A 26962-nucleotide genomic window follows, 5' to 3' on the forward strand; every position below is an offset into this window, starting at 1 on the left:
CTCTAAAGGCTGTGCTCCAAAGGAAACTGCAGAAAAGCAGAAATGGCCCAAAGTACCATTGTGATGTCGCCTTTTATTAGCCCACTGAGGAGATGTAATTATTCTGCTAAGTCTTTGTTTTGCTATTTGAGAGCAACAAATTAAACCCCACTAATCTACCTTGCTGGATGGTACTTATCAAAACTAAGAGGCTTCAATTATCAACAGCTTAATAAAGTTACTAATCTGCATTAAATGAAATCCTTTGCAAAATCACATTGAAACAATGCTTAAGACATAATCAGCCTGCCTGGTGTCTACAGCCTGCAGTGGCTGAGCCCCAGAATGCACTGTGTAATCAAATTCCATGTTACTTAAACTCAGAAAAATTCCTAATGTGTGTGTGTGTGCTTTTTTTTTTAGTCACACTAATTTATAGAGTGCCTTTTTAATCCAAAGAAAATTGATATTTAGGTAGAAGTCAAACAAGAATGTCATTTAAAACTGCTTAAATTTAGTCACTTGTTATACAGAGGAAGCTTAAAAGAGTGTTATATTTTGCATACAGTGAGCTAGCCCTGTAGTTGACGTCTTCACATGATACTCAGAGAATCCAGGGCTGTCATCATGCTATCAGTCCAGACTATAGTACCTTGGGGAGTAATATGAGATGGGCAGTATGCTTTAGGTTTGCAAAGGGAGAAACTGAGGCAATGGAATGCTTTGTCCCCAGTCATAATGAGAGACACAAGTAGGCTATTATTGCATCTCTCTTTCTCTTTGTCTATCTCTTTCTCTCTCAGGTGACTGTCTTTTTTTCTAAGAAGTCAAGGTGGAAGAGGACTGTAAGAACAGAATCACTAACTGGTTTAGCATTCATGCAGATATTCACCAAATTACTTGTGTTGATGTCTGGCACAAAAGCACAAGTTGATAGTAAGTAACAGTGTCTTGAGGAACTCATCAATTAGGTCTCAAATGTTAAATGATGAACAGAGTAGGACAGATGCAGGTAGGATTTGTGCATCTAAGAACACAAAGAAAGGGAGCCGTAGAATTAAGCTGAACAAAGGATTTCAAGATTTTGTCCTCAATCTTACAGACTAATCATTTAAAACTGTCCAGGGCACACAGAACACCACACATATGTAAGTACCAACTAGCATCCAGCCATTTGGGATTCCCTTGGTGTAATTTCATTTTTTTTTAACATAGAAAATGCAGAACTTTCTATTTGGATAGAACAGACACTAGCAAGGACCTTCATTTAAAGGGGTCCTTATTACCTAAGAAATAGAAGTTCTAATCTTCTCTGTTATTTTGAATGACACTGACTAAAATTATTTTTCAGATCCTGTACCTCTATTTTCTAAGACTTGAAATTTTTTGAGCAAAGGAGTGGAATAACATGATCTAAATTCAGTGGGAAAACATAATTGATGAGCAATTACACTACTTAAGAAACAGCTGAATTTAAATAATGACATCTATTGACACTAAGACTTTTTGTACCTTCAAAATAACACATAGCAATCAAAAGCCTTCCTAAGATTTTTTTCCTTGGATTCCAAAATACTGATTTAGAGGTCCAGAGATTCAAGAGTGGTAGTATGGACCCACTGGCCTTCAAATGTGCTAATAAGCTATCCTGTGGACCAAAGGAAGGGTGGAGATTTGATATATTTTAATACATTTCTCTCTTTCCAGTGCTTTCCAGCATGCTTTCTGTAACGTAGAATTGGGAAAAGCAGAACTTGGAATGTGTCTACTAAATTCTAACAACATAAAAAAAAAAAAAATGTGCTCCTGTGTGTGTGTCTTTGTGTGCACACGTGAACTCATGCACAACATGCATGGACATGTGACCCGGTGTAATCATTCAGCCAATTCAGTGACAATGCCTTAAGACTGACAGGTATATTTTGCCCAGTATTTTAAGGTTCAACAGATCCACTGGTGCAGAACGTGTTAGGAAGATAGAAGAGCAAGGTGTTCCATTAATGAATATCTTAAAGCATGCTCCATCCACAGTTGGTTGTTCTTTTTCTTGATAACTGTAAAATATTATCCATTATTTTAACAAATGTTTCTTGAGGATCTAGTAGGTCCCAGTCACTGGGATTAGGAAAGAGAGTAACAAGGCAAGTAGATATGGCCCCTGCCCTAAATGAGCACAAGGATCTAGAATAACTGCCCACCACTAATAAGGATACACAGCATTAACACATAGGGAAGGGACAAAGTGCTTGGAAGCTCAGGTGAGGACATACTTTCCATTGTAGAAATGGGAAGAAGAGAAGAAAGGAAAATTAAAGCTAAATCTTAAGAAGTAGAAAACCTGAAAACAGATAGTTAAATTAAATTGAAACCACCTCCCTGAAATTATAGAAATACTAAAGGACAAAAGTCAACTAATTGAAAGAAATGTAACAAAAATCATTTAAATGCCTACTCTATGCTGAGAGTACCCCATCTTCCAGACACAGCTCCAGTTCCTCTCTTGCCCAAAGTGGCCCTTCCTTTCCCTCTTCTGAATATCCCTTCTCAGCCCGTCTCTGTATCTCTTATGTCACTCACACTATTCCAGGCATCAGCTTTATGCTTCCTAGCTGTGTGACATTGAACAAGAAGCCTGACCCCCTACTGCCTCATTGTCCTTATCTGCAAAATGAGCACAATAATATCTCTTCCTTCACAGGTTTGTTAGGTTCAAGTTAGTTAATATAAGGAAATAATTAGACCACTGTGTGTGTATGTATATATATACATACACACAGTGGTCTAATTATTTATATCTAATATCTAATATCTAATTATTATTATATATGTGTGTGTATATATATATATATATATATATATATATATATATATATATACATATTGTAAGGGCATAGAGCTACTACTGCTATGTTACTGTGGCTTTTCTTTTCTTTCTTTTCCCAAAGATTATTTATTTGAGAGAGACTTTGAGATAGTATGAGTGGGGGGAGAGGCAGAGCGAGAGAGAGAGAGAGAGAGAATCTCAAGCAGACTCCCCGCTGAGCATGGAGCCAACATGGGGCTTAATTCCAGGACCCTTGAGATCATGACCTGAGCCAAAACCAAGAGTCAGATGCTTAACCAACTGAGCCACCCAGGCACCCCTATTTTAGTTTTTCATCCATCTATGGATTTCCCTTCAGAACAGTGCTTTTCCAGCTTCAATGTAAGGAATCACCTGGAGATCTTAATAAACCACAGGTGCACATTCAACAGGTCTGGGGTGAGGCCTAGGAATCTGCATTTATAACAAGCTCCCTGATACTGCCAATGCTGCTGGTTCACTGGCTACACACTGGGTCGGGCTGTACGGTCTAGGAACTGGTGCTGGCCCACAACCTGTTTGTGAGTGATGAAGCGCAGACACAGAATTCACATTTAGAAATTTCTATAGCAATTTGCCATTGCCACAAAGTCCAAGTGAATCATTTTGTGGCATCTTACAAAACTATCAGTTTGGAGTGGATTGAACTCTTTTTTTAAAAATAATGATCCTTCACCACAAATCACTTGAGAGGCATTGTTCTAGCAAACAGTATAAACTGAAAAGCAGATAGAGAGTCTTTGTAAAGTTTTGTACTTCCTCTGCAACTAAAACAATTTTGCACTTGATTATTGTTCAACAGATATTCTTGAATGGTGATGATAAATTAATTTAAAAAATAAGGGAATGCAGTTCTGATTGCCCATTTTTAAAATCTCCATGTAATGGTTAAAGTCAGAGCTCCAGGTAGCATCAACTTTAATGAAGTATAATTAGCAAGTCCACAGCTAAGCTTTTGTTTACATTTTATTCTTAATGGTTATTTAAAGATTTCTGCATTAGAACTGTAAGCATAGAGAAATGCTTTCTCTACATGGTTCTCTCTTGTGGAATATTGGATTTGTACATTTGTGAAGTGCATGTTCTTTCTCATAATAATTCACTTTCAAATAATTAACCCCAGGATTTGAAGTAGGACAAAATACACACACACACACACACACACACACACGTATATGTGTGCGTGTGTGTGTGTGTTCATATGTGTCCTATACTTCATCATTGTTCTTTATTTACTGTGACCTCAGGTAGAGTTGATATTTAACAGTAATGCACACCTCAGTGTGACATGTGGTACTCAAAACAAAAAGACAAAGGAAAAAGAAATACCTATCTGAACAGAGGTAACAGTATTATTGTGTGTGTGTGTGCACATGCGCAAGTCAACTAGTACTATAGTCTGTTATATGCCTTTACCTGAAGTGACAGGTTTTTTTTTTTTAAAAAAGATTGTATTTATTTATTTTAGGGAGACAGCATGAGAGTGAGAAGCAGAGAGAGAGAATTTCAGGCAGACTCCTTGCTGAGTATGGAGCCCAATGCAGGGCTTGATCCCATGACCCTGAGATCATAATCTGAGCCAAAACAAAGTGTCAGACACTTAACTGACTGCACCCATGACATGACAGTTTTGATGAATGGTCACACACAGTATTTTAATACAAGGGGTAGCATTCTGGAGTCAGGAATTACATATGAGAGTGTGTATGTGTTTTATGACTTTCCTTGCAGTTATGTCCTGAGCTAGAAACAGGGTATCATTCACCAGAAAGAAGTTATTTTTTTTTTACTAAAAGTTGAAGAAAGGAACCTAAGATCTCTTGCAAATTTAGGATTTGAAGTTTAGGTTGGTAGGTACATCAGGATATTTGGTGTCTGCTCCATGATTTCCCAGTGATTAATGACCTGGCTGTACTTCCAACATAGTTATCACACTTATTCCTCATGTGTCAATAGGAATCTTAGAATAGATCACATTATCAAATTACATAAATCGGGATCCCTGGGTGGCGCAGCGGTTTAGCGCCTGCCTTTGGCCCAGGGCGCGATCCTGGAGACCCAGGATCGAATCCCACGTCAGGCTCCCAGTGTATGGAGCCTGCTTCTCCCTCTGCCTATGTCTCTGCCTCTCTCTCTCCTCACTGTGTGCCTATCATAAATAAATAAAACAAAAAAAAAAACAAAAAAAATTACATAAATCTATAGAGAATTGCTACTTATGAAAATTTGCATTTGAAACATTGAATCATCCACAATCCCCTCCACCCAGGTCATGAATATTATCTGTTCATATTTCCTCAAAAAGTAGTATTCAAATTAAAGACTAACTTATATTATGACATTTTTACTCTCATTTATTTGGACCAGTCACAGGTCTGAAAGAAGGTTAGTGTGGCTGGAGGTAGTGAGCTGGGATGTGAGAACAATGCAAAGCTTGGGACCAGTTGAAGAATTTAGATTTTCTTTTAGTAGTGAGAAGTCACTGGATGATTGTGGGGCCAGGGAGATGAAATGGCACAAGTTAATTCATTGTCTTATTAATTTTATTATTATTTTTTTTAGTGAGAGAGAGAAAGTACGTGAGGGACAAGAAGGGGGGCAGAGGGAAAGAGAGAAAATCTTAAACAGGCTCCATGTCCAGCACAAAGCCTGATGCGGGGCTCGATATCAGGACTCTGAGATAATGACCTGAGCCAAAATTCAGTTGGATACTTAGCTGACCGAGCCACCTAGGTGCCCCAACTAATTCATTATTTTAAGAGATAATCACTAAAACTATTCCATATGATGTCACAATGATGGAGTCATAATACTATGCATTTGGCAAAACCCAGAACTGTACAACACAAAGGGTGACCCTGACATTAACTGTGGATTTTAGTTAATGAAAATGTATCAATGTCAGTTCATAAATTGGAACAAATGTAGCAAACCAATAAAAGATGTAAATAAGAAGGAAACCATAGGGAAAGTAGAGGGAGGGAATATATGAGAACTCTCTGTACTTCTGTTCAATTTTTCTTCAAATCTAAAACTGCTGTAAGAAATAAATTCTCTTAATTAAGAGGGGGAAAAAAGAGATTATTACTGGATGGACAGTGAATTGGGAGGATGAATTAGGAAGCCACCACAGTATATTTTTTGAAATAGCTTTATTGGCATAGCTTCTTTCAGAAGAAATTGCTATCAGAAACTGATTTTAGTATCAAACATTCAAAGATTAGAATTCTCTACATTGGAGTAAGATGAAGTGGTTAAAAAAAAAAAAAGAGGAGAAAAAAACACATTGCCATCCAGGGGAGCACAAAGGGGAGATTAAATCTATATTTCTCATTACCTAGTGTAATTTTTTATACCTGCTTCTGAATTTGTGTTCATTTCCGTGGGCATCAAATTTTAATCAATATATTGATACATTTATTGATGTATTTAAATCAATATATCAATGTATTAGGAAAAAACTAATATATGTATCTGTGTCTTCCAGGACCTAAAATCTTCCATAGAGATTTTTAAAATTTTTTTTAAAGATTTTTATTTATTTATTCATGAGAGACACAGAGAGAGAGAGGCAGACACAAAGACAGAAGGAGAAGCTGGAGCCCGATTCGGGACTCGATCCCAGGACCCCTGATCACAACCACTGTGAGCCAAATGCAGACACTCAACCACTGAGCCACCCAGGCATCCCGAGATTTTATATTATACTAAGATAGGAATAAATTGAAAGGATAGAGCTTCAGTTGCTAGTGAGTGCATAAGGGAAGACATTGACAGTATTTTGAAGCCAGACCTAACAACCTTGAACTATCTTAAAACTTTAGTCCAACATAACCAGAGGCTGAATTTATGTGGATGGCTTTATTTTCTACTTAACAACCCAGTAATTTGACAGAGAAAGATGGCTATCAGGCAGAAATACATTTACACTGCTTTAACTTAATATCTAATAATTTTTCATTTCCAGAGAGTAATAGGAATAGCTTCACATTTACATTGCTGGACCTGTTTGCTTAGAACTTGCTTCTAATGATAAAAATGGGATTGATTTGATCTCAATCTCTCCAGTTAAATAATTCTTGATTGCTAGGTTTAAAAAAAAAAAAGTACAAATCATGGGCTGTCTCTGCATATTCTGACCTGAATGATCACCAAGATTTGATTCATCATCTGGTGGTGGGTGAGGGCAAGAGAACACCAAGTTCTGGTCTTCAAAACTCTCTCAATTGCAGAACTAGAAATGTGAAATTATTAATTGTAATAATGTCTTAATAATACTTGGAGTCTTACTGAAACAGAATTAGAACTTCTCGGGTGTGCCAGATTACTAAACCAGGGGCATTCTTAAGAATGGTTGGCATCTACTGAGAATTCTTTCAGGGATTATTTGTTAATTCAAATCTCCTTATGTACTTTGTCTCAGTAGGCACAAAACTGTGCTCTGCTACATTTTTTTTGTTATCAAAAGAATAATGGTTCCATGAATCTGTAAAAATTAAAATTAAAAAAAAACCTCATTTTCAAAATGTCTCTACACGTACTCTGTACACTCTAATGAGGGCAGAGCTATTGGGTTCTGATTCCCTGAATCCTCAACTCTAAGAACTGGGGATGACCAAAGAGATCACCAAGATTAAGTCATTTGCCCAAGGTCACATGCATAGTTGTCAACAAGCCATGGGTAGGATGCATATCTCAGGACTCCTGATCAGTCATGCTTACACCAGGCAGTGCCTTACAACAGCTTTGAGTGGATAAAGAAAATCAGGATTTCAGAAATAAAATCCCAGAGCCAGATTTAAGCCTGTCCTTAGTGAGGATAGAGTTTGACCCAAGAATTGAAATCACTCATTGATCAAGATAAATCAGGCTCTCAGATAAACCAGAACACTTTAAAGTAGTTAGGACTGATGATAAAGAAACTAAAAATAATTGAAAAATTTATACATATACAAATATTTAGAAGTATATGTAAATATTATGCTATATTATAAATATGCTTTAATATAATGGTATAAAATATTTTCTAAATAAAATATGTAAAATTAAAACAAATATAAAAATATGAGTATGATATAAAAATAGTAACAGAATATAGAATATATTATCTATTTATTATCAACATAAGAATAGAAATACAGAGGGGCACCTGGGTGGCTCAGCGGTTGAGCGTCTGCCTTTGGCTCAGGTCATGATCCTGGAGTCCTGGATCGAGTCCCACATCAGGTTCCCCGCAGGGAGCCTGCTTCTGCCTCTGCCTATGTCTGTGCCTTTCTCTCTGTGTCTCTCATGAATAAATAAACAAAGTCTTTTTTTAAAAAGAGTAAAATAGGAATATATATTTGTATATATTTTAAATGTTATATATCTATGTATTCATGTATATATGTTTAGAGAGAGTAGATGAGGGAAGGAGAGAGAAAGAAACACTGATTCCCTTAGCAGTGAACCCTGACGGGGGAACTCTACTCCAAGTGCAGCTAGGTAACCATCCTCACCCTTTTCTCAACATCTTCCTCCTTCTAGGTGAGAGAGGTAAACAAAATAGAACTTAGCCTCTGAATCTGTGATACAATTGGTCACATAAATTCCACATTTCTTCATAACACAGAATGTTTCCATTTCCAGACTCAGCCTCTCTCGCTTCAGCTCCTGACAAAGTCAGAACAGTGCAGGAATGAGTAGTGAACTGTAAACAGAATTAAGGGCATAGAGGTAGACATCTCCTGGCCCCAGCTCCTCCTCATTTACTCGACAGAAAACAAAGTTGTATTCCCAATGGGGCCTGACTCCATGAGTATGGAAACCACCACTTGCTCCCATCCCGTCACTGGTCATGCCCCCATACTATTACACAGATATTTCTAACAAGGGACTCATCATTTCAAACTTCCTGGCTTCTGTGGAGTGTGTCAAACTTCATTCTCATAGTTTTTTGTTGGTCATAATTTCCTCTTTCATTTTCTCCTTCTCTGGGTGAGGTTTATCTTATCCTTCCTTTTAGAGATGTACACCAGTTGTATAAAGTAGGTACCACTGTAGTTCTGTTTTTTGATCAATGAAGGCAGTAAAGCCTCTAAGAGTATGTTTCATAATCAGCTATTACATTGGAACAAATCATCCATCCGTGACTCTAAGTAGGATACTTTTGAAATAAAGACCTACATCCTCATCAGTGCTTTGATAGTCTGTTAGACTTGATGAAATGTGTATACTATTAAGATTGGGATGATTAAAATGCACTTATTCTACTACAAGGAAGACAAAGATCTTTCGGCACCCTTAAAATCAGTCACAGAGCATAAAGGAACGCAGAGTTCTCTGTATCCTAATGGAAGGAAGCACAAGGGCTTGGGACCTAGCAGGCTAAGCCTGATGGCTGATGGATAACTTTGGCATGATGTAATAACTTCTATAAGCCCCAGTTTTTTATTTGGGTAATGGAATTTTATAATACCTGCCTTACAGAGCTGCTGTGAATATTTGTGAAATGCTATTTGTCGAAACCCTTCTGTGAACTGTAGAATTCTTTATAAATATGATGTGTTATTGCCAAGCAGTGATTAGCTGCTTTATGATGAAGAAACAGTCTTCCAAAGAAACATGGAATATATTTTTAAATGGTTTATGAAAACTCCCTTCGAGATTAATATTCACTTATATATATATATATATATATATATATATAACCTCTGCATAAAAAGTCTGAATGTGTTTATAATTTACATGGCATGACCTATTGATAAAAAATGAGTTTGATTTATAATTGTAAAGCATAACTTATTGAATCCTTTCTCAATCTGGTGATAAAATATAATTTAACTTTATGTTCTGATGTATATGATTTAAGTGTAGAGGCTATAAAGTGAATTTTGGTACAAATAATTTCAGTCCCCAAAGAATTACTCCCCAAAGATGATTTATTACAAATGAGGAATTCAAGGACACCTGGGTGGCTCAGTCAGTTAAGTATCTGCCTTGGGCTCAGGTTGTGATCTCTAGGATCCTGGGATCCAGCCGTGCGGGGTGCTCCCTGCCCAGCAGGGAGTCTGCTTCTCCCTCTCCCTCCCATACTTGTGTACTCGCATGCTGTCTAAATAAATACATAAATAAAAAGTAAATAAATCAATATTTTTTTTAAAAATGAAGACTTCATATTCCCATAGAAGCCAAGTTAACAAACAGAGGGAAGAAGGGACATGTTCTAGGTGACGCAGCACCATAACAGACCCAGCGTACTGAGTATTTATAGTGGAAACTGACAATGCCTGATTATAAATTTTGATATGAAAATGAATAATTATAACCCTGTATGACTTTTCCCCTAATTGAGGTGGAACAGTGGTTGTGATGATTCATTGTGTTTGGCAGTGGCCAGCCAAGCCTCTCAGAGAACACAGTATTTTGTAGAGTCTGGAAGAACGAAGAGGCATTTACTAAGTACAGAAGCTGGAACTTAGCAGTCTAGGCAAATGGGACAGCATCTTCAAAGGCTGAGAAGTCTGGAATAGTCTGGTCTGTAGGGGAACAATCAATAGGTTAGTTTACTGGAGCATAATGTGTTCAAAGATTTGGAGGGAAATTGAAAGATGTGAATAAAGATACCTCCAGAGCCAGATCCTAAAGATTTTAAATACTGAGTGGACCTGATGGTGCTGGTGATGAGGAACCATGGAAGGAAACTGACCAAGGGATGGCCTGATCAGTTATTTTAGGAAGAATATGCTGGTGGCAGCATTCTCTGGAGGCCACTGGCTTTCTGATGTTTCTCTGGCATTGTTTTTTACTTTATAGGTCAACTGCAACTCTGAATATTAGAGGCCACGATATATTTATTTTCAAGCAATAGAATAAGAACAAGGAACATTTAAGAGAAATTGGTCCTGTGTTTCCCAAACTTCAGTCACTTCTCTGATACATCATCATTTTTCTCTTACCTACAAATGATTTTTACTCAAATGTATTCAATATCTTTTCACAACTCCAAAAGGGAAATGTATGTCCCAGAGCAATAGCATTTGTTAAGTTGCAGGGTTACTGATTGTTTATATATTATGTTTTAACATAAGCCCAACTATTAAAAGTGCCCATCAAGATACCACCCTAAAAATGCCCCTTGAGGAGGGACAGGTCCATCTGCTTCTGTCATCTTACAGCTGAGAAACTGATGTGCCAGTGAGTCAGATGATGTACCTAAGTCCCTCTGTATGCCCCTGATATCCCAAACACAGTTCTAGATGCCGGGGCAACAGAAGTCACAACATAAAATCACTGCCCTCAAGAACTCTAATTCTAGGAGGGGACGGAGACAAAAGACAACGACATAAGGACATGGCATACTGCCAGGTAATGTGAAGGGCTGTGAGAAATACAGAGAAAAGTAAGGGAATAGAGAAAGACACAGTGAGCCTTGAGATAGCTGGTCAGGGAAAGCTTCTCAGCAGTCCCTGATGTGTTCAGGGAACAAGATGTGGGATAGCTGAGGCTGGAGCTGTCCAGGTAGAAGGAACAGGATCCTGGCACCTGGGTGAGAACTTGCCCGACATGCTTGAGAAAGAGCCAGGAATTGCAAGGAATGGTGCCATGAAAGCCTGGTTCTTAGGACCACCACTCCCTCCCCTGCAGCCCCATCATACAGACTGGCCCCTTTTCTTTTCTTTTTTTTAATTCTGTTTTAATTTTTATTTTTGTATTTAAATTCAATTAATTAACATACAGTATATTATCAGTTGCGGAGGCAAAGGTCAGTGCTTCCTCAGTTGCGTAGCACACCCAGGGCCCATGACATCACCCATTTACCCCATCTCCCCACTCCCCTCTCTACATACAGTTGCTGAGAAAAAAAAAAAATCCAAAAGGACTTTTTGGAAGACAACATGGAGTAGCTAATAATTGTGTGTGTGTGTGTGTGCTTAATTTTTTTATTGGAGTTCAATTTGCCAACATATAGCATAACACCCAGTGTTCATCCCACCAAGTGTCCCCCTCAGTGCCCATCACCCAGCCACCCCATCCCCCTGCCCACTTCCCCTTCCACTACCCCTTGTTCATTTCCCAGAGTTAGGTGTCTCTCATGTTTTGTCACCCTCCCTGATATTTTCACTCATTTTCTCTCCTTTCCCTTTATTCCCTTTCACTAATTTTTATATTCCCCAAACGAATGAGACCATATAATGTTTGTCCTTTTCTAATTGACTTATTTCACTCAGCATAATACCCTCCAGGTCCCCCCACATTGAAGCAAATGGTGGGTATTTGTCGTTTCTAATGGCTGAGTAATATTCCGTTGTATATATAGACCACAGCTTCTTTATCCATTCTTATACCAATGACTGACTAGTACACACCAATCCCAGCCCACAGCCTGTCATGCTGGTTAGTTTGTATGTTGCCTATGGTGCTACAAGAACAGAGTTTCATGGTACAACAGGGATTATGTGGCCCACAAAGAACCTAAATTATTTGCCATCTGGCCCTTTCGAGAAAATGTTTGCTGACTCCTACTCTCTGTCATGCTTTGTTGCTATTGTCGTCCAATGTGGACATCACAGGGGGAAAAAATTGCTTTGGACATCTTTATAACAGTGAAATATGCATTTTTCCATTTTAAAACTTAGTTTCTACTTGTAAAAAAAATCTGATTTCCGTTTTTAAAATTGAGTTAGGTACCAGTGGAAAGTTTTTGGTATATTCTATTTGAGTGTGATTTTTTTTTTCTTTAATGATGAATTAGGAGAATAAGGTACTCTGCCACTACATAAAGAACAACCACAGTTAGCATTACCCTTGTGGTTTCCTCTTGTTAGTATTCAAATTATATTCTTTCTAAACTACATCTGAAACAGGCTAGAAATATACCCTGTCAGGAGTTGCACTGTTGGGTGATGCACAAGATTTTAAAAAGATCCATATGGACAGTGTGGCCCAGAGCTACAAGTCTCTTTGGAACTAATTACCTTCTCAAATCAAAGGGTCCTGAAGATCATCTGTGACCTCATGTGGAAGCATCACTGTCTGACTTTACCTGCAGCTTCCCTTTCTCGTAAACAAAAATGCTCATGGTTCTGGTGGTAATATTTTTGTCTTTGGTAAAAAGTTCGTGGAAGATGTCTCACATTCTTGTCCCCATCAAATATTTCTCTCTAAAAAGGAGAAGTAAGAAAAAAGGAAATATATATATAAGTAAGACTAGAGAGAATAGAATTAAGAGAAATACAGGAGTGATATTTAAAGGGCTCAGTATGAATGTGAGTGAACTCAAGATTTAAAATAAGTCAGATGAAGGGTTGAAGTAGTATCTGATGAGGAAGAAGGTTGAAGAAAGCTGAATTTTTAAAGTATCTCCTACATCAGAGCGATCATCTGTAACCAATGTATTTAGTCTTATGGAGAGTCTACAGCCTACCAGCTCCACGTCTCTCTCCTGCTTACCTGCCTACCAACTGTCCCCTTCCTCTTCTCATTCCCCCTTTATCCCCTTCTCTTTCTCCTACTTCTGTTTTTTCTCTTTCTTTTCTCTGTTCCTTTCCCCACTCATTCTTCAACCTCTAGAAGTCTCACCAGTACTTTATAGAAATTTTCTTTTCACATATTCCCCACAGAGCCCTCTCTCTTTTTTTTAAGTAATCTCTACACCCAATGTGGGGCTCAAACTCATGACCCTGAAATCAAGGGTTGCATGCTTACTGACTGAGCCAGCCAAGCAGTCTCTTTTTTGACTGAATTCTTCTTAAGTCACTTCCTGAACTTCTCCTCCGACTTCCTGTTATCTGAAACTTAACAGATGAAAAAAAAAAAAATCTGGAAACCTTCTGACCACAAAGAAGATCATTTTAGGACTACAAATATATGGTTATAGGAGGAAAAAAAAACTTTAGAAAATATGGAAAAGCAAAAAAGAAAATATAGAAAAGCAAAAGGAAGAAAATAAAAATTAGCCACAGTTTCTGCTTCAGAGTATTTCCTACCGATTATGTCTATATGCATTTAAAATTTCTAATTATTCTTCACTTATTATTTTATGCCCACTTTTCTCACATAAGAATATAAAGATATGTATATTTCTCTATGTAATTAGTCTTCTAAAAATTGATTATGATCATCATCAAATGGCATGAACCATAGTCTAACTGGCCTCCCATTGATGGACTTGTGTTTCCAGTTTTTCTGTATTATAAATAAAGCTGCAATGAACATCTTTGTGTGCTCACATCTCCAGTGATGCCCTGAGAATAGAATGTGTGGGAGGGTTCCAGCTGCATGGAAAGAGGGGATGCACATTTTCAAGGCTGTCACTACATACAATTCTGTAGCCAAATTCCTACAGACAAGTGAAGGGACTTCTCCATCATGGTTTTAATGCTAAAGCTCAGTCTGATGTTCCATTTACTTGTTGCTTACCATACCACTTCCTCGGTTGAAGGTCATTAAGTAATTTATTGATTCTTGTGTCTGGGGAAACTCAGTATGTCACAGACCAGAGTTGGAAGATCAATCTTGGAAACAGCAGAAAGACAAGGAGAAGGGTAAGGATTCCATCCATGTTTGGCTTAAGTCATCCGGTTCATGCTATGACTCCCCATGTATGCTCACATAACACATACTAGGTATTTTCAGGAAAAATGAAGATCAGATTGGCACTGCCCTCAAAGATTGACAGCCCAGGCTGTTGACCATAAACACCTCTCTGCTCTGACATCTGCCTGTGGGGAGAGAGAAGTCCTTAGGAGATGCAATGCTTATGTATTTACTTTTTTTTAGTAAGTATTTTTGCCTTGTTGATATTGGAGCGCTTTTCTCTCTCAAAGTGTTCACTTATTTAGGTAATAACTACTGTTATCTGAAAAATTCAGTCTCAGATGATGTTTGTAAGCCCCTTTTGTGTGAGCCAAAAGTTCCAAGTTGGGCTACCGCAGGTAAAAAACAAAACAAAACAAAAAAAAAAAACAAAAACACCACCATCCTGGTGTCACTGCTTTCAATCTGTATCCATTTGCTGGAATGCTCACTGCTCATCTCTTTTTCAAGGTAAATGGAAAAGTATAGGTTTCTAATCACACATTTGCAATTGCAAGGGAGGGGCCAAGGATGAGAAGCGCAATCAGGCAAATTTTATCATTTATTGACATTTTAGAAGTTGTGGAAAACCACTGGCAAAGCCCAACTTTATTCTCCTTGGGCTTATGTTCAGGGACCAAACCATTCTTTTGAAACATGCAGAGTTTTTAGCAGTTCCTCTTTAAAGAAATGCTATCATTCCTTTCTTTGGTGAGGAAAGAACAATGCCCCTTGTGTGTTCGAACCACTCAGAGCGTTAATACACTGTTTCCTTAGAAGGGTTTGCTTTCCCGAGTTGAACTTTTCAGAACTCAGAACACCTTATCACACTTTCAGAAGCCTTCTCTCTGAAAATGGAAAAAGGGAAAGGGGGGAGAGCCTGTCAGGACTTGTGCCAGTTAAATCCGATCTCTCCGGGGATTTGTTTTTCTTCTGGCGTCAGATTAGATGTTCAAATCAAGCAGTGTTTGAGGGCTGCAAGGGAATGTCCATGGGATTCTTAGTGAGGCTAATCCCAGAGCGGCACATTCCAAGGGACTAATCTACCCAAGTTCATTGCTTACTTGAAACGTCTCTTGGGGGAAGAGCTGGGCAAGTGGCTTTTTTTTCCAGTGGGCGGTCATAAGAGCATTATTAACGGGATGACCAGCCCCAGACACAGCAAAATGAAAGCAACAGGAGCTGCTCGTGGGACTGCCTTTGCCACCACCCAGAGCCAGTGCTCAGGTAAAATGATTTCGGCTCATTTTCTTCTTGTTCAACCTCCTAATAGTGAATTGGGGGGACCTAGAGGAAGACCAAAGGAATACCCAGGTTGATGCCGAAGGAAAGCTACAGTCAAAAATGAACACTGGTATTCAGTCCCTTTGGGTCTGTGGTGTTTTGTTCTGATTAGGACAGAGTGTACGTTTGAAACAGGAGAGTCTCAAAATAAGGACACAGTGAAATTTCACTGGATTTGTTCTATAAAGTTAGGGAATTCTTTTTTTTCTTTCTCTCATCTTGTGATTACCGGTCTGGGTTGTTGTCGTCCTGTTACGTTACCCTCTTACAGGGTGATTGCAGTTGTAGTTTCCAAGATTTTCTGGAGACAGATTTAGTACATATTTGATGTATGTACTTGTAAACTATTCCTGCCTAGAGAAGTCCTTGATCTTGTAGCTGGTGGAGAGTTGGGAGTATGAAGTATCGGAGTAATGTGGGGAACTAATGTTTGTAGCAGAAGCTTTGTGAAAAAGAATTGAAACCTGACTAAATGAAATAACTTATTTTTTTCCCTTTGGAAAGCAATATTTACAGCTTCTGTTTGTTTCTATCATTTCTGTCCTTTATTGACTGTACATTTTACTTTCAAAATTAGTACTTTATTCTTTGAGGGTAATCATTATACTTAATTCAAAATGTGAATGTCCTCATTTTTGTTTTCAGTACGATGTCCTTTAATTATTAGCCTTTGAAACCACTTCCCTATTACACATCACACATGACTGATAATGCAGAAAGAAAGAAAATAGCCCATTACAAACTCAGTCATGGTGATGTGACCGTTCTACCTTTAGAAAAGAAAGTACAAAGCGATTTTCTAGGGTCTGATGGAAGCCATCTTTTCTAAGAGTACATGAGACTTTTGAAGCCTATTTAAAAAGAAAAGATTTTAGGGCAAACCTGTCTGTTGAAGTTTTGCATTAGAAGAGAATTAAAGGGTCAGTGAGAAACATGGCATGTCACAACTATTTAATGCTCTCAAACAACAAGGATAGCCATTCTGAGCTAACTTACTTGGATATTGAAGCCAAGTATGAAGCTCATGCAGAGCAGTTCAAAGCCTTTGGACAAAAGCAAAGGGAATTAGTTTAAGGAACAAGTTAAACCATGATTATACATCAAATTTGCCCGCTCCCAAGAAAATAATTTTAAAAATCTATTATCTACCCACACTGAAGAGCTGAATAAAAGCACAGTACAGCAAAGCCCACAGTAGAGCATAATCAATTATGCACGATATTTTGTAGAATTCCTAATTCATGTGTTATACATGTAGTCTTTCTATTATGTATTCTGCTTTTCTTTTTCAAAAAAAAAGAGAATTCAATTCAATTATGGATGTTGGAAAGATTTTTATTATATTACATTTGTTCCCCACCCCCTTCCAATTTCCCATGCCTTGGCAAGGGAAATGGTTAATCTGCTAGTAATAAGAGATGGAAATTGATCTTGTTTCCTTTTGGTAACAGTGAGATAGGTTTTTCACCATTAAGAAGGTAACTAAGTTGCTGAACTGACACAAGTCAAGATATTTTATTTTAAAAAATTAACAAGTTGGCAATCTCTATGTAGTAATTCTCAGTAAAATTCCCAGTGCCTTCCAGGTTGAAACTGGGATCTGTGAGTGAGACAAATGATCAAGGTATCCTTGGGATATCTAATTCATCCGTCATGGTCCCCCAGGTTCTCAAGTTAGGAATCTGTTGGAACTGCATTTCTTTGTTAGAGCCATTATAATGATTCCCCCCTTCCTTTACTTCTTGCTCCTCTTACAATGTCTTCCTGATGTCACACCCCAGTCCTTTATCCTAAGGAGTGAGATAGAAGACATAGCAGAATATGTTTTACTTCACGTGTGGAGACAGAAGAGGGGAAAGAGGAGGGAAAGATGCGAGTATGAATTGGGTCTAAGGCATGCCTCTAGGAGTCCAACACTGTCCATAAACCAGGGCACTCCCAGGCATGCCCCGATGGCACTGCCCAGATTAAGGGCATTTACTATCTTCAATATATAACTTGGAAAGGCAGTTTAGCAGAGTGGGTAAGGGTGTGAACTCTATAGTCAGACTGCATAAGGTCAAACTCTGGCTTTAACACGACGTACCTGCTGAATCTCTCAGCCTCAGTTTCTTCAATGGTAAAATGGGTGTAACAGAAGTCCTTTCCTCATAGGGTTCTTAGGAGGACCCATGGAGATAATACACATAGGGCACTTTCCAGGCACATGATGAACCCTTCATAAATGTGAAATATCCTTGGAGCCTATCATCAAAGAGAAATCAAACCAGGTCAGGTCAGTTATAGTAGATTCATAGTGCTCTTGTCTGAACCTGCATCTGAACTTTTAGTACCAAAACCAACCTAGCACTGGCCCCTTTCCTTGCAGTGAAACATGGTACCCAAATACTAATGATAACAACTTGATGTGTCAGCTATTATTATTGTGCCCATTTTATAGATGAGAAAAACTGAGGACCACAATAATAATGTGACTTTGTCCATACCGTTGAGTTCCACTCATGCCACTTTTTCTACTGGCAAACCTCATGCTCTATCCATGACACTGCCATTCCTTCTTTCTCTCTGGGAGAGTTGATGAGCACTCCCCCAAATTTGCAGATGCTTCACCAAAAGAACCTTCTGAATTCTAGCCAAAGTAGGCCACAAAGAAGAAAGGAAAGGGCTTTCTCCCTTTTCTGCTCCCCGAGGTGTAGGGAACGTTGGTTTCAGATGTCCAGTGAGGAATATTTTTACCATCTTTCTGCCAAGAGATGTTATCAACGAAGGTATTCAGTGTCTAGGAAAAATCACAGCCTATGAATAGTTTAACTTACAGGCTTTTCACAAAGATAAAGCCTGGTTTATCTATGCTGCTCAGCTCATTTCTGTGGCAAAGATGCAGCCACTAACTTTTCCTATATATTTGAGAAGAAAAATCTTTGTGATTAGACACTGGGGCATTCTTCATGCCCAGCTGACAAACAGAACTCCAAATGTTAACTTTGTGGTTAGAGGGTGCAGAGGTCCACCTGGATCCAGGGATCTGAGGCAGGATATGTGCTCCTCTTCATGTGGACGATGCATAAAACACTGAGAAATTATGTGACCCAGTTGTGATCATGACTGAAACGGATGCAGCTCCTTTGTGCTCCTCAAGCTTCCCTGCCTTGCTACTCTTACAACGTTCTTTATCATATGAGATAACTACTGCCTTCAGTGCTGCATGTTTGCATAGTCTCCATCATGAGAGAGGAGGGAGATGGGAGACTAAGGGTTGAGAGCAAACCAGACCTTCACACAGTTTATATAGATGTTTGAGTCCTTGACAGAATCAGAATCAATTATCGCCAACATATGGGGGTTTGTAACAGTTAACACTGGTCACTGAGGCCAACTAAACAGCTAAATTGCACTTTGGCCCTGTATATTTCAAGAGTACTAATTTAGTCCTGATACTGTGTTAGAGAAAAGATAATACCATATGGAAATAACTTGACAGGCTGCTTTAACAACTTCCATATTAAATGCTTAGAGAAGGGGTCTTCTGAGCAGCTTGCAGGATCTCATGGGAGACTCCTCTGCTATTTTAAAAGCTAATAAAGAAAGAGGTAAAGGGCTACGGGATGGACACTATGCTTTGGAACAAAGATGGTACAGTTTGCTGGAGCTTCCTTTGTCCTTCTGGGAACCTAATCTTAATGGCCGGACTTCCTGGTGGACAATCCCAACAGTGCCTATTCTAAGAAGCTGTGTTTCCTATGCTTAAAGACATGTGGAATTTAAAAAAGAAAAGAAAAAGTGCTATCTTTCTTCCTTCCAAAGGCATCAATTACCTGTGAAGTTCTAAACTGTGATGAAGACATTTATCTTCCTATGCTTCCATTTCCTTCTGTGTTTAAGCACTGTTAATTAGGATTTTAGGAAAAGCATTATGATGGATTAGGGCTCTTGAGTTGTATAATTCTCTTACCATTTCTTTCCCTCTTTTTTTTTTTTAAGAGAGAGAGTAGGAGGAGGGGTAAAGGGAGAGGGAGAGAGAGAATCTCAAGCAGGCTCCCCAAAGACCATGGAGCCCAAAACAGGGCTCAATCTCAGGACCCTGAGATCATGACCTGAGCCAAAATCAAGAGCTGGATGCTCAACTGACTGAGCCACCCAGGTGCTGTAATTTCTCTTTCTTTCTACAAGGAAAATCAAATGGAAGTGCTAGCCATGAGAACTTCATATTTATTTACATATATTTCCTCCCACCACTGAATATTTGTTATGTACAGGGCTATAAGCATACTGTTCTGTGTTTTTCATTTCCTCCGTAAATAGTATCGTTTTTCTGACCTTTAAAAATCATTAAGAATTTGTGTATGGTTCCATCACTAACATTTTTTTTAAGGTCATTTTCTTTGACTCAATATTATAATGTTAACCTAATCAACAGGTTCTGGCAGCAATTGATTTTGTTATATGCCGTGTTTATGTGTGAAGTAACTGCAATTTCATTTCAGTTTATGAGATACTAGTCTATTACATGATTATGAAATTTTACTTTCTAGTCAAAAGTACTTGGAGGTTATGTTCACCTTTCTTCTTTTGTTTGTTTTTGTTTTTTTTTTTTTCCAGGCTCAGAAATCCTGGATAGAAAGAGCATTTTATAAGAGAGAATGTGTTCACATCATACCCAGCACCAAAGACCCCCATAGGTAATCTTGCTGTTTCTATAATGAAGTGAGAACACAGAGTAGCATTTACAGGAACAAAATTACAATAGTAACACTATCCATTGCAAGGGATCTGAAGTCAAAGATCATTTTATTTTATCTTTGCTGGGCATCTCTGAAGCAATCTTAGATGTATACACCACATAATATGCTGTGCCTACAGTTAATTCTCTAAGAGCCTGTACAAAATAACAGATAGGCCACTGGGAAGGAATTAATCACTGTCTATAAGTGGGTTATACGTATTTTTAGTATGGTTACTGATTTTTAAGCATTTCATCAAAATGCTTAGTTTGTACCAATATTCTCTGCTGTAATGAAAAAGAGATTTTTAAATAAAGACTCCTAATAGATTACTAATTAGACTGACCTTCAGATTCCCATCCAAGCACATTTTTTAGTAACTACTTACCTTGTCTTCAATATCCTAGTTACCTCTCTGATTTTGCCTTAAAGGTTAGCAACATCTGAGATAGGAAGTTTTCAGGATGTGGTAACATATGAATGTCTGAAAATGCCTTTATGAAAAGGCAACATAATCAAGCAATTTAAAATACAGCTTATCGAGTCATATAGACTAGCTACATAACCTTGAACAAATTTCCTAACCTTCAAAAATGCAATTTTTTACTCATAAATTGAATGTGATACTGTTAGTATTTAATAACTGATAACTATGTTTTACTATTAATTACTATTACTATTAATAGTTATAATAGTGTCTCAAAGTATGAAGGATATGTATTGCTATTATTACTAATAGTTATAATAGTGGTAGCAGAAAAGTATGAAGGACATTTTCATGATGTGAGGAATGAATTCTGTTTTCAGATATCTTGTGACTAACATTTTCATCATTTCTTCAGGAACACTTAAGCTTTAGGTTTTTATTCTCAGAATTGGCTATTTGACAGTGAATGTCAATTGAGGAGAGACAAGTTAGGTTGTGACTCACATATGAGTGAGAGTCCTTATTTAAATGTGCATGTTAAAATTCTTCCCTCAAAGTTATGCCATGGCTTTCATGCAAGATTTGATAGAGGGGAGGAGTGAGAGGTAGAAAAATCTATAGGGCTTTTGTTCGCAGGTTCCAATCCTGAACCATATGGCAGGTCTGAAAGGTGTGGGTGGAGAAGGCTGGGAGGCATGGTATAGCTTATCCAGCTAAAGGAAAATGAAGAGCGGGGTGGTGTGTATGGGGGGGGGGGGTAGGGAGGAGGAGGGAGGGTGGGCAGAAAAGAAAATTTGTGTGTCAGGTAAATCTTGAGTTCACTATTTGCCTAATAGAGCCACATTGTGGGATTTTGCCTGAGGAATGACTGGCTCGCTATGGTCTGTAGATTTCTCTGGCAGCTTGCCTTAGTGGGTGATCCCATAATGGCAGATACAGGAATTCACTTTGACCTTTTCTACTGCAGGTGTTGCTGTGGGCGTCTAATAGGCCAGCATGTGGGCCTCACTCCCAGTATCTCCGTTCTTCAGAATGAGAAAAATGAAAGTCGCCTCTCCCGAAATGACATCCAGTCCGAGAAGTGGTCCATCAGCAAGCACACTCAACTCAGCCCGACGGATGCTTTTGGAACCATTGAATTCCAAGGAGGTGGCCATTCCAACAAAGCTATGGTAATCAGAAAACCATTTAGTCGCTTCCCAAATTCTTTCTCACAGCGTGCAAAGGAGGGGTGAAGAGCTGGAGATTTAGTCTTTGGGCTTTATCCCACCTTTGCCAGATCCAGGCTGGGCAACCGGCTCTGATGACCTGGCCCCTATGCCTCTCTGCTCTCCTTTATAGAATGGGGGAAAGAAAAGCTTCCTCCCAGGATTTTTAAATAATTAGTATGATATCAGATGCAGTGACTATTGTTATTATTAATAATAACAAGTAACTTTCTATAGTGATCCTCTTCTATTATGTTACTCTCTGGGTCTCATCTTTATGGCATGTTTTTGTCTCCTTTGATTGAAAAAAAAAATCTTTAGGTTTCTGTTTTGTTCTATCGGTAACTAGCACTTCTCTCAATTCAAGGTAGAAATGATCATCCCAGACTGTTTCCTTCCCTATTCTAATAGAGATCTTGCTATCTAAAGTGAGTGCTTTTGCTCCAAGCAGCTGTGTTCAATAATGTTCTCAGTAGAAGAGCTCCATATGAAAAGGGTTTTGTTTGGAACAGTGGCTTTAGGAAATAATACAAATTTTACTTCTAAGAGTTGTTGCTTCTAAATTTCAGCTTTCATCATGAACCTCTCCCTACTTGGCTGACAGATTTTTTTTTTCCAGGAGAAAAGTACACCATATGTTTTTGGAAATTCTAGAAATGCTATATTTCAACAAGCTTGCTTCTAACAGAGTTAGTGGAGAGTGGAGCAGTTGGAGGTGGCTGCTCTAAGGCACAGCATGAAGTTCTTTGAGTGTGGAGAGGAAATTTTGCTTAGAGAAGCATACTGCAAAATGCAAGGGAAGTCACTTCATACTAGTCACAGGCTAAAAATGTGCAAAAAAGCCACCTCCCTCCCCTCTCTTCTCTCTTCCCCTTTCCCTCTATTCCCCCACTCTTATAGGATTTTCTTCACTAAGAATGGCTGACTAAGGTAGTCTCATAGTTTTTTTCCAAGAAAATCAATTCTGAGCTATGTGTTAGGGTACAAATAGTTTTGAGCAATGTATTGGAAAGAAGAGGAGGCTATGTGTAGCCCCCAGTAAGGCCTGGGGAAAAACATGGTGGGTGGGGGGCGGGAATTAGTCTTGGCCTATACAGAACCAAGGGCAATGGAAATTTGGCAACGTCCTCCTCCACCCAAGGGATGTATTCACCTACACAAAGTCATTAAGGGTTCCCAACTCAGCACAATTTCCTTTTGCAGTATGGGATCCAAACCATATACACTGGGGATCCCCCAGGAAATCATGCATTAATTAAAAGTCATGCAAGTTCACTATAAGAAAAGTGCTGCCAAAAAAAAAAAGCAAATGTATGAAAATGGATCCACAGAGAGCCAAGAATATGAGATGAGATGAGATGAGATGAGATGAGATGAGACGAGATGAGATGAGATGAAATGAGAATATGATAATGTTGCAAGTGAAGTGTACCCCCCAAAAAAAGAGAATGTGCCACAGATGAGAAAGTGGCTTGGGATGCAGGAATGGTGCCACCAAGCTTTGTGCCCCATGTTGCATAGCTGATATATGATGTCTGTATACTATGACATTTAATGGCAGAGGACAAACTCAAAGAGGCACACCTGTCACTCTGTTCTGGAAGTGTGAATACATATGACATGGAACTTTGATAGCCTTCCCAAAGCCCCATGTACCTTGATGAAACTCCAAACTACCTGTTGACAGGTCAGGTTAGGACAGGTCAGCTACATATTTGTAGATCCCAGTGTAAAATGAAAATCAAGGCCCCTCTCCTGGGGCAGGGAAATCAATCCCCCGTTCCTACTGCTGTCAACCCCAACTCACAGTGGACAAATAATAGTCTAAGGAATTGCCATCTCTGTAGTGGGGCATGCATGGTATCTGGTGTGGGTGAGACTTTCCACCCTCTCACCTAAGAAGAACCTCACCATGGCATTACCAGCCAAAAGCAGAGACAGCTACTTCCTTGCTCTGTCCTAAGATGCTACAGGGAATATACCCAGCTTTGCCCCTCCCCTCGTCTGCACTCAGATCCCAGTCAGGGATAGTGGGTAATGATAGAACAAAATCTCTATTGCTGCCTCAGGTGAGAATGGAGTGGGAAGGCTAGACTGACTGAGACACCAGACATGGGAGCAGGTGGCTGGGATCCCCTGTGCCAGGGAGGCAGCAGGAGGTGGGATGTGGGACCTTGCACGACCTGTGAGTTGAGGATCCAAGCCCTCTGCACATACTCTACCATCCCATCACACTTGACTTACAAAACAGATTCAAGGATAAAATTGTTGAGATTTTCAAGACAGCAAGTGTAGAGCATTAAACTGTAAACAGTGCCTTTCTGAGCAGTATGACCATGCTGGTTGTACGCCCGTGAAGCCGGCACTGAGATTAGGTCTTGCATGTCCTAGATGGTCTCGTTGCAAATACTATGAGGAAAAATATTTCTTTCAGAGTCTAATCAGCCAAATGAGGACCACTTTTCCTTCTTCTTCTTCTTCATCTTTTTTTTTTTTGTACAACCAAATATTTAGCAAGTGAGTGTCCCCGCTATGCACACACAATGAACGTTTTGTCCACTTTGAATACTTGGCCTTGAATTGTTCTGGTTCTCGTGTCTAGACAAAGGGGTGGAGCTGACAACTGGTCAGATGTCTTGTTTTATCAGGCAGGATGGTGATTTTGTGCCAATCTGTGCCTTCTTTACTTTTTGCCCTCTCCAACAAACTGGCATGCAGTTTGGACAAAGGGAAAAATCATCAATTACTGTCTGTTAAAGAATGTCAGTCTTCAGATGGGGAAGGCATGGTTAAATATTCACCATGACTGAAACAGGTCAACTAACTTAATGTGCCTGATCCCAGGTTATTCTATTCAGCTAGGCTTAAAAAATACTGAATAATCTCGATCTATCTGTTTTATAGACAAAGCTACTGGAGCCCAGAGAAGTTAAATTCTTCTGTGAGAGTTATTTGATTATTTCATGATAAAGAGAATTCTTGAATTCAGGCTCCTCAGGACTCGCTGTCAGCTCTGTTCCTCCTCTGTCATGTATGCTTGGTATAGACTCTAGGAGATGATTTGGGGGAAGCTAATTACTGTTACATTTCTCGCTCTCTTATAAGGGTTTTGAACACTTTGCAGAAGTATACAGTTACTATTATTTGATGAGGCTAATTAAACTCAGAAGCTCTGAGCAGGAGGAGGTCTTTGTAAAATTACATCCTAGGTTAATAGAACCATTTTCTGAGCCTTTCCCAGCACTTTGTGGTATACTGTTCTCAATTTCCAGGCCCAACAACCCTGGGAAAGTTCAGTAGCAATGGATCCAACATCTCTCTCACTTTGCAAAGAATCATGACCCAGGAAGGAGACGCTCATAGCTGACAGTGAGTGAGGGATCCTCACTCCCTTCTCTTCTCAACACCAAGCCATGTCCTACCAAACTGCATGCCCCCAAATGCCATTCCTGGGCTATTGGAGGACCTGGCAATTCATTCAGGGGCCTTATAAAAGTCAGAACATCAGTACCAAGGAAGAAGATAGTAAGATACCAAAGCTCTGGGTTAGACATTGTCTTAGTAGAGCCAGTTCCAGGCAACTTTTTAAAACTGACATAGAGGACCATAGCAGGCTGGCCCCACAGCACACATTGGGTCCTCTCTCAAAGGCTCTTCTTTATCTGGGGCTACAGCTGTAAGTTATCTAGAAAAAGTGACAGTGCTGGACTTGATTATACAGAGTCTTATTTGCTACTGATCATCTCTTCCAATTAATGCTGAGCTGACTTGTACACCAGGTAAGTATAACTTAACTAAGGACTTGGATTTAAACCTCTCAAGTCATTCACATGTAATTATCTTCAGGTTTTTCCTTGCTATTCACTGTTTATTAGATCAAGTTGAACCCCTTATTATAGTTTTTATATCATTTAGGTAATTGTTCCTCTGCCTCACTGTCACACTTAAAGCCCTAACTATTGAGCCTTCCAGGATTAAAGCTTTATTCTCTGAGCATTGCCAGTGGGTCAGGAGAATAGAGGTAGGGGAAGCTCCGGTGGGTGGGGAGGTCTGCTGGCAGGACGACAGCATCGACAGTCTCACACTCTTAAAATGTTTTGGGATTGAATTCAATTTTTTAAAAACTGTCTTTCTTTGAATTAGGCATATTTAATCTGGGAATCATCACCAACTGACACATGCCAAATTTGAAACTAAATGAATCCCCTTTCCCAAAACAAAATAGCAACTCACTAGACTGTGGCTAACGAAGCAGCTTTACATAAGCATGGTAAGGTATTTGGTAATTGTTCCATTTCCACTTTCTACCTTTTAATCTTTAGGCCACTGAATCAGCAGTACCCTTGAGAAGCCTTTCTGAAACTGAGAATAAAACTAGAGTTTATCACTTAAACTTCTGGTCCCAATCATAGACCTATAGGAAAGGAAGGAAAGAATCAACCCTCCTCAAAGAAATCCATCTTACCTTTAGGAAATTCCTATCGCTTTGCCTCTAGAAAATTTTATGCTAAACAATTCTGGCAGAAAAATGTAGTGAGTCCCCCCTATGACCTATTTATATGCTCAGTGAAGTTTTATATTTCTAAACCTTTAGGTTTGACTTATCAGCCAGCAGTTGTCACCTGAAAGTACCTGGTATCTAATGCTGAGGAATCACAAAAACAATATAGACTAAATTGCAATGGCATTTTCATTTCCAAAGTTTTGTGGGTCATCAGACTAGGAATGCAATAGCCAGTGACACCACACATTTGCTTTCCAAGTATTTTCCTTCTAGCGAACTTTCACGTGCATTAAGCCACCATAAGTATTAAACTCTCACTGCAAAACTAATGACTCCAGGGACTCAGAAAGCTGATATCAGCAAAATTGTGTTAGCAGTTTGATATGACGTGTCCTCCTTGGCCAAAGATTTAATTAAAAG

The 26962-nt window shown here is 38.9% G+C and overlaps 1 protein-coding gene across 2 annotated transcripts in view; it reads left to right on the top strand.

The window, feature by feature from the left end:
- Nucleotides 1-26962, top strand: part of TRPM3 (transient receptor potential cation channel subfamily M member 3) — a 501163-nt gene that overhangs the window by 230205 nt on the left and 243996 nt on the right. For both annotated transcript variants that reach the window (XM_055310391.1, XM_055310392.1), the window contains exons 2-3: nt 20282-20361; nt 21798-22002. In XM_055310391.1, the coding sequence (XP_055166366.1) occupies nt 20282-20361; nt 21798-22002 (285 nt within the window). The remainder of the gene's footprint in view (nt 1-20281; nt 20362-21797; nt 22003-26962) is intronic.

The sequence above is a fragment of the Nyctereutes procyonoides genome, unplaced genomic scaffold (assembly GCF_905146905.1).
Source record: "Nyctereutes procyonoides isolate TBG_1078 unplaced genomic scaffold, NYPRO_anot_genome, whole genome shotgun sequence".
Lineage (NCBI taxonomy): Eukaryota > Metazoa > Chordata > Mammalia > Carnivora > Canidae > Nyctereutes > Nyctereutes procyonoides.